Source organism: Pseudophryne corroboree, chromosome 2, assembly GCF_028390025.1.
Source record: "Pseudophryne corroboree isolate aPseCor3 chromosome 2, aPseCor3.hap2, whole genome shotgun sequence".
Lineage (NCBI taxonomy): Eukaryota > Metazoa > Chordata > Amphibia > Anura > Myobatrachidae > Pseudophryne > Pseudophryne corroboree.
Window position 1 is genome coordinate 100,808,339 of NC_086445.1, and position 17,338 is coordinate 100,825,676.

The 17,338-nt window shown below is 48.0% G+C and overlaps 1 protein-coding gene across 4 annotated transcripts in view; it reads left to right on the forward strand.

The window, feature by feature from the left end:
• Positions 1-17,338, forward strand: part of AASDHPPT (aminoadipate-semialdehyde dehydrogenase-phosphopantetheinyl transferase) — a 128,005-nt gene that overhangs the window by 89,201 nt on the left and 21,466 nt on the right. For 3 of the 4 annotated variants that reach the window (XM_063951568.1, XM_063951567.1, XM_063951565.1), the window contains exons 3-4: positions 1,554-1,675; positions 3,777-3,974. In XM_063951568.1, coding sequence (XP_063807638.1) covers positions 1,554-1,675; positions 3,777-3,974 — 320 coding nt within the window. The remainder of the gene's footprint in view (positions 1-1,553; positions 1,676-3,776; positions 3,975-17,338) is intronic. The other variant, XM_063951566.1, reaches the window with a different exon arrangement.

A 17,338-nucleotide genomic window follows, 5' to 3' on the forward strand; every position in this document is an offset into this window, starting at 1 on the left:
TCGTATTTACCACCTAAAAAATTACCTGTTTTCGGACAAAAACACACAGGATATCTGATAAGTTCATGGACCTATGTGTTTTCATGGCCGCAAAAATAGGGCACTTCTCTGGGATTTTTTCAGGGGCTTAGAGGTCCTGGTAAAAAATTCCAGATCAAAGCCGACTTCGTGTTGCCTACGGGGCTAATTGGATAGCCCACGGGAATCAATCAACCTGCGATAAATTACGCGGGCATTTGAATTCCGCCCTAAATGTCCAAAGCACCTGTTCAACAAATGAAAGGTGAGTAATATACCTACTCAAATCCACTGGGACAAAAACTCTTCTACAATTTGATCTGCACCACATTATAACTTCTTCCCTTGCCTCACAGTGTACACTATTGTTATTTTTTTATCTTTCATCTCGTATATATCTATTTGTATCTTCTGGATATTTCAACACTGACGATTAAGAAGCACCACCACCTGTTCCTATGCCTTTAAATGTACCCAACAAATACCGGACAGCTTTACTTTTACACTGCAATTTAGATTTCCGCTAGGACATGCCTCTCCCAAATGTAAATTTCTCTGCACATGTTACATCTGCAGAGAGATTTTAAAAAAAGTCGGGTTGCCATTGTCGTAAAGGATTGGGGGGGCGTGGCTTGGCTGTCTGCACGGACGGACACGGCGGGGCGGGGTAAGCTGTGGACACGGCGGGGCTGGGGAAGCAGGGGAAGTGGTGGGGCTGGGGAAGCTGGGGACATGGTGTGGCTGGGGACACGGCAGGGCTGATCCCCGAGCGCTCCGATACCTGCATGGCTCAGGAGCTGCAGCCTCAAGTAGCGGCTACCTCCCGGAGCTCCCGCCCGCACTCTGTGACCGTGGTGGGAGGTGACGACTTCCTTCCTTCACCTTTCCTGGGTGGCTCTGAGTCCCTGCGGGTGCTGAGACTGAGGCGGCAGAGGTACGTTCCCCCCCCCCCCCACCAGACTGCTGAGCTCCCCCCCCCCTGAACTGGAACGGCCAAATCCTGTCGGGTGTGGTCGCCCATTTGAATACTGACCTGTCAGATCCTTTTCCACAGGTATTCAATATAGACCCTAGTCACTGTTGACCAATAGTGGTCGACCTAATGACTGTCGATCCTATGATCCACACCCCTAGATGTACTAACAACAGGATATAACTGTTGCAGTTACATATACATATAAGTGTGGGGGTATAACGTTTCAGTGCTTTTCCTCCTATGTTTAACTGATTTTGTCTTTGTAAAACTAAAAAACAACAATGTTTCATTTCACATTTTATCTTTGATCCTAGCAGCATTTCCCAAGGCTGTCAGTCCTGGTCACAGAATGAGGCTTCCAGTACTGCACTATACAGAGTAATTGCTGCACTATACAGAGTAATTGATATAAATTACAGCTAGCACTGCGGTAAATCTTCAGCCTGGTTATCCTGTTTCAGAGCTGGTGCATAATACTTCAAGATCACATTTACTTGTTGAAAGTGAAAAATAATTCATCTGCCCGGCAGTATGTAAATGTATGCTTGCTATGTTACAGGTAGTGGCTCCACAGAAGAGTTCTTCCGTCTCATGCATCGCCAGTTCACAGAGAGAGAGTGGCACTCTATCAGGAGTATGGGAAGTGACTGGGCGCAACTAGACATGTTCTACCGGCACTGGGTAAAATGTCAGCATAACCGCTGTGTTTCCTGAACTGCATTGTTAAGACTTAGGGGGGTATTCAAATAGGTCAGTTTTTTTTCCGCCTAGGCGAATTTTTTTTACTTTTTAGCTATATTTAGGATGAATGGGTATTTGCTCTATTCAATAGCAGGGACGTTTTTTCGTGTAGGCGAAAAATTCAGCAGGATCGAAAAACGCGTATTGGCGAATCCACATGTTTTCTCACCTGTGCTGGCGAAAATGCGGGAGGTTTTTGCCGATTTTGAGGCATTTTTTGCCAATGAATTTTCACAAAAAAAAATAAAAAGGTGAAAAGGCATTGATGAAAATGCCTTAAAAATGGGCAAAAACGACCGGCAATTGAATAGGCAGGGAGGTGAATTCAATAGATTTGAGATTACCGGAGCTAATTGAATACCCCCCTAAGAAATTAAGCAGTCAGTCTTCGATATACTGTACAGTAGTCTCCCTGCAGACACTATGATTTTACAGAAAAAATTATTTGTCTGCAGTTACCATTCGTTTTCAGCAATATGCTGGCACTTTTTAAATAAAGGATGATAACAATGTTCTACTGAACAGAATGTAAGCCATTGTCACACTAACTGAAAAGAATCAGGACATGTCTTATACTGTATGTAAGACACGCAGCTAGAAGCAAGCAACACACTGTGTTATGCCCATATATCATAATAAAAGTATTTGGGGTACTTAAATTGGGTCAAATGACTGTTGTATGCATTTTTACAAAAAATGTCAAAAACATAGAAACCTTTTTTCCCCCCAGCAAAATAAGTGCTAAAATTAAATTCTGCATGCATACAAACGGGTATAAGTATATATTTGGGTCATTGTAGGGTTCCACTCGTAAAGCACCCCAATATACCTGTCCCATACCTTGTATCCCAATTTCTATCCTTTTGTCTGTGTTTGCAGCCAATTGAATTCGTGATTTGTTTTCATGGCTAATTGAATTCAGCCCTATGTGGCAAAGCTGCTTTAAATGAAAATATGTTTTCTTTATTCTCTATAATTCTTTGGGAGATATGCAGTGGTTTTTCACCATTTTAGATTTATTTTTTCAAGATTGACACTATTATAAGCTACTTCCGGCACAAATGTTAATATAAACAGCATTTGAACCCTTTCTGTTCGTCATCAGACATATTCCTTGAACCTGTATGCAATTAAACAAGAGGTGTCAGGAGGGGTTCAGTAATATTTGTGGCATCCTGTCCATCATAAACCCGACAGCCTCCCATTCAGCCCTTAAACCTCACCTTTTCCCTACCTTAACCCTCCCCGGTGGTGGGTGTAGTACGGTATGCCGGCGCTCGGGCTCCCGGCGACCAGCATACCGGCATACTATTTTATTCTCCCTCCAGGGGGGTCGTGGACCCCCACGAGGGAGAATAGCTGTCGGTATGCCGGGTGTCGGGATTCCGGCGCCGGTATACTGTGCGCCCGGATCCCGACATTCGGCATACTGAAGACCACCCGCCTAACCCTCACCCTACCTCCCTGCTCCCTAACCTTTCCGTCCCTGCTCCCTAACCCCCCTTCTCTTGCCTAAACCTAACCCCCCCCCCGCGCAGCAGGACACCAGCGCATCCCGCTGTGAGGACGATCGGGATGGCGGCTGTTGGTAATGTGACGCCGGCATTCCAATCGGCGTCGGTATGTGGACGCCGGCATTGCGTCCTCCTTCGGGATCCTGGCGTCGGTATATTGACCACCGCCGGGATCCCATCCGTCGGTAAGCTAACTGCTTCCCGTCAGGGGTTTTTAATGTTTGTTAATTGAGCCTATTGTTTCAGCTTCTAAACCATGGATCCTCCGACACTGCCCCCGCTAAACACTTTCACGCTTAGAGAAACAAGTATATGTTTCTCACTATGGGGAGAAGACAGGTTTGTAGCGACGCTTTTAAGTCAGACAAATGCTCTTCTCCTTTTTTTATTTTGCTGACAAATCTTTAATGAATTATTCATTTTGCGTAGTGAAACATTTATAAGGTGGAATGAATGAGATATGTGCAGGTTTTGACTTGAGGACAGAACTATAGTAAATAATGCATTGTGTTTCGTTATAACTACAGAAATATATCTCGGCAGTCAGTATGTGTTTGTGGTTCCAGGCTCTAAAGGAAAGCTTTATTAAAGCCATAGGGGTCGGCCTTGGTTTTAACCTGCAGCGAATTGAATTTGAGGTGTCACCCATAAACATGGAAACGGGGAAGGTTTACACGCAGACCAAAATGTGGCTGGATGATGAGAGGGAAAATTGGTCCTTTGAGGTAAGACCATATTTGGTATAAATCCAGGTTTATATACGAGTACGCTACACGGTTTAATAAAATCTGACTTTAATAATGCAGATTGGCACGAGAATGCACAGTGAGCTTCTGAATAGGCTTTACCTTACTCCCACTAACTTACACATAATGTGGGTCTCCCGCTCAATGCTGTGCTGGCGTCAGTGCGACCAAGAGGGTAAACGAGGGGTGTGATCCCGCACAAGTCACACATTTGTATTTAAATATACAGATGCGTCACATTCTGCCTCAGTACGCCATGCAGTACAATATACCTGGCATGAGTGATTCGCCGGCTCCCGAGCAACTCTGCTGATATCGGGCATCTTAGTTGTGACTAAGATGCACCAGGAGACTGTGCTGATTAATTTGATATGACATGTGTATATTGTGTGTGTGACCGAGTCTGTATATGTAGCAGAACAGAACTTGTATTGTGTAAAGATTCAGAGACTCAGTCACTCACAGATACAGTATACAAGTGTCATGTATCAAATTAATCAGCACAGTCTCTTGTGTGTACTAGTCACATTGCATTGGGACCAAAGTGCATTTTCGGCAAAAAAGATGCCCAATGCTAGCAGAGTCTCACGCGATCGGGTGTGCCAAGAGGGGCTCTTTGGCGTGACTGCAGCAAAGATGTATGAGGACACATCTGTAGGAGTCAGTACAAGAATGGAATCAGTGACTCTTTACAAAGGGGTTGCTAAGACGCAAACAACCAGGGAAGAAAAAGATTTGTTTTTTTTGCGTCTTGGCAACCGTCTTGTGACCTACAGTATTATGCACATTTTCTGGAACTGTTGCTTTATACGACCTTTCTGGAAAGAGGTTTTTAACCTTATTTTTTACGTTTTGAAGATCTCGCTCTCACCGGTGTTAGCTTTACTCCAGTGGTTTCCTCTCGCTGTCCCTAAATCAGACCGTTATGTCCTTGTATACATCTTAATAGTGGCTCGTGCCACTGTAGCACAAAGTTGGAAATTCCCTTCCCTGGCTCATATGGTTACGTCGAAAACCCAATACCATTGTGACATGGAAAGTATAGGTGTACAGTACACAAGCGTCATCTCCTTTACAGAAATGCTATCCTTGGCACCTCTATATTACAGGGGGTAGAGGGGTTTCCCCCATTCTCTCACTTTTACCAACCAAGACTCTGTTCCATTTGACAAGGAGGAATCCCCCTCCAGAGATGACAACCCTTAGGCTTTGGTCCAGTCATCTGTCAGTGTTTATTATGTTACATGATGCGTTAATTGTAACGCCCAGCCAATGCATTTCATCAATGTGTTGTTTGATGTCTCTCTCCCTTGTAATTGCCTACCCTGCCTCTCCCCATTTTTTTTTCTATACCTCATATATAATAACTGTTTAATAAATTGTAATATAAAAAAATAATAATAATAATAATACGACCTGGAAGGAAGCCCAGTGAAGCAGCAGAGTAAGTAATGAACATAGCACTCATGATTAAATAAGTAGTCTGTAAGCTCTCACTAGCAGGGCCCCCTCTCCTGTTGTCTCCTCCACATAACAAAGTTGCATTTAATGGGGGAGATTCAAATGTTTGAAAAGTCAGTTGGAAGTCTGTTTTTACCTATCTAATAGACAGGAAAAAACAGTCACCCAACCGACTTTTCAAACATTTGAATTCCACCCATTATGTATATATGTAGATTTGTAAACTATTCTGTAACTGTAGATGTGTCCTGATACATTATTGCTGCAGTACCAGAAAGCAGCCCTTCTTTACACGCCAGGTCCTGTGCAACTTGGCTTGCACAGAGGGGGTCGTTCAGATCTGATCGCAGCACAGCGGGTGATCAGGTCATAACTGCGCATGCACCGCAATGCGCACGCGTGTCGGACAACAACAAAGGGCATCCCCGGCCTGCGGCAGGATGGTGTGAAAATTTTAATCGCACGGGCGTTCGCAAGGTGATTGACAGGAGGAAGCAGTTTGTGGGTGGTAACTGACCGTTTATTGAGATTGTTCGGAAAAACGCAGGGGTTCCCAAGCGTTTTCAGGGAGGGTGTGTGACGTCAGCTCCAGCCCCGATCAGCCTGATTCTATCGCACTAGAGGAGTAAGTCCTGGGTTGCGCACAGACTGCACAAAGTGGATTTTAGCAGCTCGGCGTACACATAGGATCGCACACTTGCACAGTGAATATACACTCCCCCTGGGGGCGGAGACTATATGAACGCAGGACAGCGTAGTTTGGTAGTTTAACTGACTCCTGACAAAAAATTAACCCTAGTGTTATAAGTGGGTGCGTGTACATGGGCAGACTAGATTGGCCAAGTGGTTCTTATCTGCCGTCACATTCTATATTTCCACGTAACAAATCCGCTTCAGGAGACTGCTTGATTAACGTGATGTGCGACACTTGTATATCTGTGTATGACTGAGTCTATATACTAAGCTCTATGAAGCAGCTTTTGTCACGTCAAGTTCTGCTGTACTTTGTATACGGATATACAACTGTTTTATACCAAATGAATCAGTGCAGTTCTGTGACATTAGAATCAGTCAGTACTTCTCAGTAAGGACAATTGAGGCGTTCTCAGTGATCACACATGGTTAGCAGTAACGCTGATCGGTTTCCAGCTTTCCAGCCTACACTTTCAGGTCAGGATCAGATCCAGTTGCCTGCTGTTACAGTAATGGCAGCCGACACAGCATGCAGCCCAAGGTAACATGGGGGGCATTAGAGGCACTGGGGTAAGCCAGAGGCTGGCTCAGATCCACAGTCGTTACTACACTGGCTGTGGTTCCAATCAGGCCTATCATTTATACAGGTTCTTATGACAAGATATTGCAGTTATCGGGAGCCTGTAAATGGCTCAGAGATTATCTCCAACTGTGAGCACTGAATAAACACCTGCGAGCCACAGTCCCTGCACCTCCGCCTGCTGACACGCTCTGCTAGATATGGTGACTAGGTGGAGGTATGCAGAGAGGATTTCTCTCTACAGTGATACATAGCTCTACATGATCACTAAGCATCTCTGTGATGCCATACATTAACCACTTCACGCAAGATGATGATGTGCCATCACACAGACTGATGGATTTTAAACATTACAGTGAATTTGAAGGGCTTGTACGCTTTGTGCATAGGTGGTCATTCTGAGTTGATCGCTAGCTGCTTTCGTTCGCAGCGCAGCGATCAGGCAAAATAGCGGCACTTCTGCGCATGCGTATGGGGGGGCAATACGCACGCGCAACGCACTTTCACAACAGCCAATGCAGTTTCACACAAGGTCTAGCAACGCTTTTCAGTCGCACTGCTGGCCGCAGAGTGACTGACAGGAAGTGGGTGGTTCTGGGAGGTAACTGACCGTTTTCGGGGAGTGTGTGGAAAAACGCAGGCGTGTCAGATACAAACACAGGCGTGCCTGGGGTAACGCAGGCGTGGCTGGCCGAACGCAGGGCGTGGTCGTGACGTCAAAACAGGAACTAAATAGTCTGTAGTGATCGCAAGCTAGGAGTAGGTCTGGAGCTACTCTGAAGCTGGACAAAATTATTTTGTAGCCGCACTGCGATCTTTTCGTGCTAAGCTAAGATACACTTCCAGAGGGCGGCGGCTTAGCGTTTGCACGGCTGCTAAAAGCAGCTAGCGAGCGAACAACTCGGAATGAGGGCCATTGTGCCAAGAAAGCTCAGTTGTATCACCCATTTTTTTACATCAGGCCAGTAAGCCTGGATCTTTGCCATAGAAAGCGGAGTCACCTGTCTCGTATACAGTATTACTATTAGTCCCATGCTAACAACTAATAAATCCCATTTTCTCTGACGTCCTAAGTGGATGCTGGGGACTCCGTCAGGACCATGGGGAATAGCGGCTCCGCAGGAGACAGGGCACAAAAGTAAAAGCTTTAGGATCAGGTGGTGTGCACTGGCTCCTCCCCCTATGACCCTCCTCCAAGCCTTAGTTAGGTTTTTGTGCCCGGCCGAGAAGGGTGCAATCTAGGTGGCTCTCCTAAAGAGCTGCTTAGAGTAAAAGTTTTATTAGGTTTTTTATTTTCAGTGAGTCCTGCTGGCAACAGGCTCACTGCAACGAGGGACTTAGGGGAGAAGAAGTGAACTCACCTGCGTGCAGGATGGATCGGCTTCTTAGGCTACTGGACACTAGCTCCAGAGGGACGATCACAGGTACAGCCTGGATGGGTCACCGGAGCCGCGCCGCCGACCCCCTTGCAGATGCTGAAGAGAGAAGAGGTCCAGAAATCGGCGGCTGAAGACTTCTCAGTCTTCATGAGGTAGCGCACAGCACTGCAGCTGTGCGCCATTGCTCTCAGCACACTTCACACCAACGGTCACTGAGGGTGCAGGGCGCTGGGGGGGGCACCCTGGGCAGCAATGAAAGTACCTATACTGGCTAAAAATACATCACATATAGCCTCTGGGGCTATATGGATGTATTTAACCCCTGCCAGGTTGTCAGAAAAACGGGAGAAGAAGCCCGCCGAAAAGGGGGCGGGGCCTATTCTCCTCAGCACACAGCGCCATTTTCCCTCACAGAACTGCTGGTGGGAAGGCTCCCAGGCTCTCCCCTGCACTGCACTACAGAAACAGGGTTAAAACAGAGAGGGGGGGGCACTTATTTGGCGATATGATTATATATTAAGATGCTATAAGGGAAAACACTTATATAAAGGTTGTCCCTGTATAATTATAGCGTTTTGGTGTGTGCTGGCAAACTCTCCCTCTGTCTCCCCAAAGGGCTAGTGGGGTCCTGTCCTCTATCAGAGCATTCCCTGTGTGTGTGCTGTGTGTCGGTACGTGTGTGTCGACATGTATGAGGACGATGTTGGTGAGGAGGCGGAGCAATTGCCTGTAATGGTGATGTCACTCTCTAGGGAGTCGACACCGGAATGGATGGCGTATTTAGGGAATTACGTGATAATGTCAACACGCTGCAAGGTCGGTTGACGACATGAGACGGCCGGCAAACAAATTAGTACCTGTCCAGGCGTCTCAAACACCGTCAGGGGCTTTAAAACGCCCATTTACCTCAGTCGGTCGACACAGACACGGACACTGACTCCAGTGTCGACGGTGAAGAAACAAACGTATTTTCCTTTAGGGCCACACGTTACATGTTAAGGGCAATGAAGGAGGTGTTACATATTTCTGATACTACAAGTACCACAAAAAAGGGTATTATGTGGGGTGTGAAAAAACTACCTGTAGTTTTTCCTGAATCAGATAAATTAAATGAAGTGTGTGATGATGCGTGGGTTTCCCCCGATAGAAAACTATTGGCGGTATACCCTTTCCCGCCAGAAGTTAGGGCGCGTTGGGAAACACCCCTTAGGGTGGATAAGACGCTCACACGCTTATCAAGTGGCGTTACCGTCTCCAGATATGGCCGCCCTCAAGGAGCCAACTGATAGGAGGCTGGAAAATATCCTAAAAAGTATATACACACATACTGGTGTTATACTGCGACCAGCGATCGCCTCAGCCTGGATGTGCAGCGCTGGGGTGGCTTGGTCGGATTCCCTGACTAAAAATATTGATACCCTTGACAGGGACAGTATTTTATTGACTATAGAGCATTTAAAGGATGCATTTCTATATATGCGAGATGCACAGAGGGATATTTGCACTCTGGCATCAAGAGTAAGTGCGATGTCCATATCTGCCAGAAGATGTTTATGGACACGACAGTGGTCAGGTGATGCAGATTCCAAACAGCACATGGAAGTATTGCCGTATAAAGGGGAGGAGTTATTTGGGGTCGGTCCATCGGACCTGGTGGCCACGGCAACAGCTGGAAAATCCACCTTTTTTACCCCAAGTCACATCTCAGCAGAAAAAGACACCGTCTTTTCAGCCTCAGTCCTTTCGTCCCCATAAGGGCAAGCGGGCAAAAGGCCAGTCATATCTGCCCAGGGATAGAGGAAAGGGAAGAAGACTGCAGCAGGCAGCCCATTCCCAGGAACAGAAGCCCTCCACCGCTTCTGCCAAGTCCTCAGCATGACGCTGGGGCCGTACAAGCGGACTCAGGTGCGGTGGGGGGTTGTCTCAAGAGTTTCAGCACGCAGTGGCCTCACTCGCAAGTGGACCCCTGGATCCTACAAGTAGTATCCCAGGGGTACAGATTGGAAATTCGAGACGTCTCCCCCTCGCAGGTTCCTGAAGTCTGCTTTACCAACGTCTCCCTCCGACAGGGAGGCAGTATTGGAAACAATTCACAAGCTGTATTCCCAGCAGGTGATAATCAAAGTACCCCTCCTACAACAAGGAAGGGGGTATTATTCCACACTATATTGTGGTACTGAAGCCAGACGGCTCGGTGAGACCTATTCTAAATCTGAAATATTTGAACACTTACATACAAAGGTTCAAATCAAGATGGAGTCACTCAGAGCAGTGATAGCGAACCAGGAAGAAGGGGACTATATGGTGTCCCTGGACATCAGGGATGCTTACCTCCATGTCCCAATTTGCCCTTCTCACCAAGGGTACCTCAGGTTCGTGGTACAGAACTGTCACTATCAGTTTCAGACGCTGCCGTTTGGATTGTCCACGGCACCCCGGGTCTTTACCAAGGTAATGGCCGAAATGATGATTCTTCTTCAAAGAAAATGGACGATCTCCTGATAAGGGCAAGGTCCAGAGAACAGTTGGAGGTCGGAGTAGCACTATCTCAAGTAGTTCTACGACAGCACGGGTGGATTCTAAATATTCCAAAATCGCAGCTGTTTCCGACGACACGTCTGCTGTTCCTAGGGATGATTCTGGACACAGTCCAGAAAAGGGTGTTTCTCCCGGAGAAGAAAGCCAGGGAGTTATCCGAGCTAGTCAGGAACCTCCTAAAACCAGGAAAAGTGTCAATGCATCATTGCACAAGGGTCCTGGGAAAAATGGTGGTTTCTTACGAAGCGATTCCATTCGGCAGATTTCACGCAAGAACTTTTCAGTGGGATCTGCTGGAAAAATGGTCCGGTTCGCATCTTCAGATGCATCAGCGGATAACCCTGTCTCCAAGGACAAGGGTGTTTCTTCTGCGGTGGCTGCAGAGTGCTCATCTACTAAAGGGCCGCAGATTCGGCATTCAGGACTGGGTCCTGGTAACCACGGATGCCAGCCTGAGAGGCTGGGGAGCAGTCACACAGGGAAAAAATTTCCAGGGAGTGTGATCAAGTCTGGAGACTTCTCTCCACATAAATATACTGGAGCTAAGGACAATTTACAATGCTCTAAGCTTAGCAAGACCTCTGCTTCAAGGTCAGCCGGTATTGATCCAGTGGGACAACATCACGGCAGTCGCCCACGTAAACAGACAGGGCGGCACAAGAAGCAGGAGGGCAATGGCAGAAACTGCAAGGATTCTTCGCTGGGCGGAAAATCATGTGATAGCACTGTCAGCAGTGTTCATTCCGGGAGTGGACAACTGGGAAGCAGACTTCCTCAGCAGGCACGACCTCCACCCGGGAGAGTGGGGACTTCATCGGGAAGTCTTCCACATGATTGTGAACCGTTGGGAAAGACCAAAGGTGGACATGATGGCGTCCCGCCTGAACAAAAAACTGGACAGGTATTGCGCCAGGTCAAGAGACCCTCAGGCAATAGCTGTGGACGTTCTGGTAACACCGTGGGTGTACCAGTCGGTGTATGTGTTCCCTCCTCTGCTTCTCATACCCAAGGTACTGAGAATTATAAGACGTAGAGGAGTAAGAACTATACTCGTGGCTCCGGATTGGCCAAGAAGGACTTGGTACCCGGAACTTCAAGAAATGCTCACAGAGGACTCATGGCCTCTGCCGCTAAGAAGGGACTTGCTTCAGCAAGTACCATGTCTGTTCCAAGACTTACCGCGGCTGCGTTTGACGGCATGGCGGTGGAACGCCGGATCCTAAGGGAAAAAGGCATTCCGGAAGAGGTCATTCCTACCCTGGTCAAAGCCAGGAAGGAGGTGACCGCACAACATTATCACCACATGTGGCGAAAATATGTTGCGTGGTGTGAGGCCTGGAAGGCCCCACGAAGAAATTTCAACTCGGTCGATTCCTGCATTTCCTGCAAACAGGAGTGTCTATGGGCCTCAAATTGGGGTCCATTAAGGTTCAAATTTCGGCCCTGTCCATTTTCTTCCAGAAAGAATTGGCTTCAGTTCCTGAAGTCCAGAAGTTTGTCAAGGGAGTACTGCATATACAACCCCCTTTTGTGCCTCCAGTGGCACTGTGGGATCTCAACGTAGTTCTGGGATTCCTCAAATCACATTGGTTTAAACCGCTCAAATCTGTGGATTTGAAATATCTCACATGAAAAGTGACCATGCTGTTGGCCCTGGCCTCGGCCAGGCGAGTGTCAGAATTGGCGGCTTTGTCTCACAAAGCCCATATCTGATTGTCCATTCGGACAGGGCAGAGCTGCGGACTCGTCCCCAGTTTCTCCCTAAGGTGGTGTCAGCGTTTCACCTGCACCAGCTTATTGTGGTACCTGCGGCTACTAGGGACTTGGAGGACTCCAAGTTGCTAGATGTTGTCAGGGCCCTGAAAATATAGGTTTCCAGGACGGCTGGAGTCAGGAAAACTGACTTGCTGTTATCCTGTAGGCACCCAAAAAACTGGGTGCTCTTGCTTCTAAGCAGACGATTGCTAGTTGGATGTGTAGTACAATTCAGCTTGCACATTCTGTGGCAGGCCTGCCACAGCCAAAATATGTAAATGCCCATTCCACAAGGAAGGTGGGCTCATCTTGGGCGGCTGCCCGAGGGGTCTCGGCTTTACAACTTTGCCGAGCTGCTACTTGGTCAGGGGCACACCCTGGCTGAGGAGGACCTGGAGTTCTCTCATTCGGTGCTGCAGAGTCATCCGCACTCTCCCGCCCGTTTGGGAGCTTTGGTATAATCCCCATGGTCCTGACGGAGTCCCCAGCATCCACTTAGGACGTCAGAGAAAATAAGAATTTACTTACCGATAATTCTATTTCTCGTAGTCCGTAGTGGATGCTGGGCGCCCATCCCAAGTGCGGATTGTCTGCAATACTTGTACATAGTTATTGTTACAAAAATCGGGTTATTATTGTTGTGAGCCATCTTTTCAGAGGCTCCGCTGTTATCATGCTGTTAACTGGGTTCAGATCACAGGTTGTACAGTGTGATTGGTGTGGCTGGTATGAGTCTTACCCGGGATTCAAAATCCTTCCTTATTGTGTACGCTCGTCCGGGCACAGTATCCTAACTGAGGCTTGGAGGAGGGTCATAGGGGGAGGAGCCAGTGCACACCACCTGATCCTAAAGCTTTTACTTTTGTGCCCTGTCTCCTGCGGAGCCGCTATTCCCCATGGTCCTGACGGAGTCCCCAGCATCCACTACGGACTACGAGAAATAGAATTATCGGTAAGTAAATTCTTATTTTAAATGCTGTATAGCTGATAAAACTAGGCGCGATCTATTGAATTTATTTGTGCGTATAATTTTGGGCAACGGATGGCCCTAGGGCCTCCTGCTGCCTTCCGAGCCTTCCTTGTTACTCCTTCCTGCCTTATTGTCAGCGTTCTGTGTTACAGCTTGTAACACTTGGTTATAACGCCTGCTGATACAGAGAGGGGTCTCCTTTATTGGCTGACTGTATAGATCTAGCTTATTACTGAGATGAAGAGTAATGTGCACCTTTTTGTAGGTTAGGGAGTGGCCCAATGTGGCCCCCGAAGTGTATCATGTTGCCTCCCACTGCTATAATTAAATTATCATTATTATAAATTGATTAAATTACACAAATTTGGTATTCCTGTAGTCCAGAGATATAGGGGTATATGCAGTTGCGGTCGAATTCCGGTGGAATTCGACCGTTTTTAAATTTGACACAATTCGACCGTCGAATTCCGGCAGGTGGGTGCCGGAATTCGACATATTCAATAAAAAACGAATTCAACAGTCCCGCTGTCGAGAAAACGACTGATTTGGCGGATTTTGATCCGATTTTTAAAAATGGTCAAAAAAACTGTAGAAAAAACGAAAAAAAATTGCGTGGGGTCCCCCCTCCTAAGCATAACCAGCCTCGGGCTCTTTGAGACGGTTCTGGTTGCCAAAATACGGGGGGAAAAATGACAGGGGATCCCCCGTATTTTAACAACCAGCACCGGGCTCTGCGCCTGGTCCTGGTGCAAAAAATACGGGGGACAAAAAGAGTAGGGGTCCCCCGTATTTTTTGTACCAGCATCGGGCTCCACTAGCTGGACAGATAATGCTACAGCCGGGGGTCACTTTTATACAGCGCCCTGCGGCCATGGCATTAAATACCCAATTAATCACCCCTGGCCGGGGTACCCTGGAGGAGTGGGGACCCCTTCAATCAAGGGGTCCCCCCCCAGCCACCCAAGGGCCAGGGGTGAAGCCCGAGGCTGTCCCCCCCCATCCAAGGGCTGCGGATGGGGGGCTGATAGCCATGTGTAAAAATGTAAGAATATTGTTTTTTGCAGAAGATCTACAAGTCCCAGCAAACCTCCCCCGCAAGCCGGTACTTGGAGAACCACAAGTACCAGCATGTGGGGGGAAAACGGGCCCGCTGTTACCTGTAGTTCTAGTGCAAAAAAAATACCCAAATAAAAACAGGACACAGACACCGTGAAAGTATAACTTTATTACAATACATGCCGACACACATACTTACCTATATTGACACGCCGACTCTGGCCTCGTCTCCAATGTCGATGTCCGGGGTACCTGAAAATAAAATTATACTCACCTGATCCAGTGTCCAGTTCTTTTATTATAATCTACGTACTTGGCAAAACAAAAAAAACGCATTTACCCGAACCAGACGGACTGAAAGGGGTCCCTTGTTTACACATGGGACCCCTTTCCCCGAATGCAGAGACCCCCCCGTGACTCCTGTCACAGAAGGTCCCTTCTGCCAATCAGGAAGGGCCACTTCGTGGCACTCTCCTGATTGGCTGTATGCGCGTCCGAGCTGGCAGACAACGCATCGCACAGCTCTCTCCATTAGTTTCAATGGTGGGAACTTTGCGGTCAGCAGTGGGGTTACCCGCGGTCATTTATTTATAAATTCACACAAACACGCCTCGGTGGCAGAAATATGTGACATGTTACAAAAAAAAAAAGTGCCGCTCGTGAATGTGACATTTTTAAAAGCATAGAACACTTTAAAAGATTATATATACGTAATTTCTTCCTCGCAATTTATACAAGACTTGGGTACATTGGGATCTATGCTTTGGGTGCATGTGCAGGCCATTATGTGGTGGTTTATTTGGGATGTAATCAGCATGCTGGCGATCGTGATCCCGGCGGTCAGGATGCTGGAACCGGAATTCCGACTCATGACAGAATGCTGACACCTGAATCCCGACCGGCGGGATCCTGAATGTAAGTATGCCGGAGAGGGTTAGGTTTAGGCTGCGGGAGGGTTACGGTTAGGCTGCAGGGATTTAGGGTTAGGGGGAGGATTAGGTTCCTTTCGTGCGGCACCCCTGTCGGGATTAAGACTAGTCGCAATGCTGGGGTCGGTGTTCTGACCTCCAGTGTGTTATCTACCGGTCCCCCATACCTAACCCGCCTGTTAATTTCTAGTGCACAGTATATCCTCCCTTTCTGTATGAGGGGCCCGATTCACACCTGATCGCTGCTGTGTGTTTTTGCAGCAGCCTGTGATCAGATAGCCGCCGCCCATGGAGAGTGAAAACCCGCCCCGTGCAAGTGTACTAATGCATGAGTACGGCGTACGAAAATTCCACCACACAGCGGTCAGCTGCAAATCCGTTCACAATTCACTCACCATCGAATGATTTTTCCATACTGTGCAGTGTGTGCGCACAGAGACGTGCGGTGAGGTCAGATGCTGGGGAGGCACTGACAGCTAACCAAACCCCCCCCCCCCATAGAGAAATAAAAATAAAATGTGTAGTCTCCCATATATCACTAAAACCAGCACCAGGCTGAACCAGCCAAGAGGGATAATGCCATAGCAGGGGAGACACTCAGTGTGGGGTCCCCCTGCCATAACATTAGGCACCCCCCAAACCAGTCAGCCCAGGGCTGGAATTCCTCGGAAGGTGGGGCCCCCAGAAAATAAAAATGGGGTCCCCCTCTCCCGAGCAACAACCAGCACTGGTGGCGGTGGGTGCGGGGTTCATTGTATGCTAATATTGTTCTTTACAGTCGGCCTACAGATCCCAGCATGCTGGCACTTGGAGAACCACAAGGGCCAGCATGCCTGGACATAAAGGGCCAGCTGGCACTTGTGGTCTGCCTGTAAAGTAAATATTAAAATAAATGACACCACACTTTTTTTTCCCCAAAAAGTTTTAATACTCAGGGTCTTCACCTGGGGGCGGCAGCCTTTAAGCTCTTTTGCATGGCCGCCGCCTTCCCAGGGCTTCAGGCGTCTTCACCTGGAAGGCGGTGGCCTTTAAGCTCCTTTGCATGGCCGCCGACTTCGCAGAGCTCCCGGCGTCTTCACCTAGGAAGCGGCGGCCTTTAAGCTCTTTTGCATAGCTGCCGCCCATCCAGGACTTCCGGCGTCTTCTATCAGGTGCTCTTCACTGCTCCTCCTCAGCCGTCGGACTGATGCCGCTGCCTCGCGCTGGCTTATATAAGTCAGCCAGAGGAAGCAGAGTGATGATACGGCAAGCTGTGATTTGGCTCGCGGCGGCCATCTTAATTTAAAAAATTACGCTGAGGCGCCATTTTTGAAACTGGTACTGCTCCACTGCCAAACTCTGCAGAATGGCAGGCAGGGATCTCGGATCCCTGCCTGCCACTATGGCTACCTCCGCCGCGTCCCACCGCCAATGTCATCCGCACCTCCACTGCATCCCGCCGCGTCCCACCGCCTCTGGAACCCGCACCTCCGCCGCGTCCCGCCGTGCCCACAGTGATGACAGCGGATCTAGTGACGGCCAATCACTGTGGCCTCACTGACAGGGGCATGCTTTCATGGGTTGAAAGCACGTCCCTGTAGCAAAGCTGCACTTTTGTAGGTGCCGCTTTGTAATTGTTTTTGAATGGGCCTTTACAGCCCGTGTCTTGACCCCGCCCCCTGCTCCCACACCTTTCCCATTCACAACGGGAGGCACCACGATCGGTGCTGCTTTTTCAAGGTTACAAGACACAAATGACAGTTTCTACATTTCCATAAATGTACGGCTGCTGTAATAAGTCGCAGTCAGTGAAAACTGTCATGTTTGAAGCAAACTAAAAGTTTGTGTTTTTGAAGGAAAAAATTATTGTTGGGAAGCGAAAAAGTAAAGTTGCTGATTAGACCGGATAGACCGCCCCCAGAAAATGATTTCACACCCTGCAGAGTTGTGTATTCTTACATATGTTCTTTCATTTTTAGATTTGTTTTACCTCTAAAAACAAA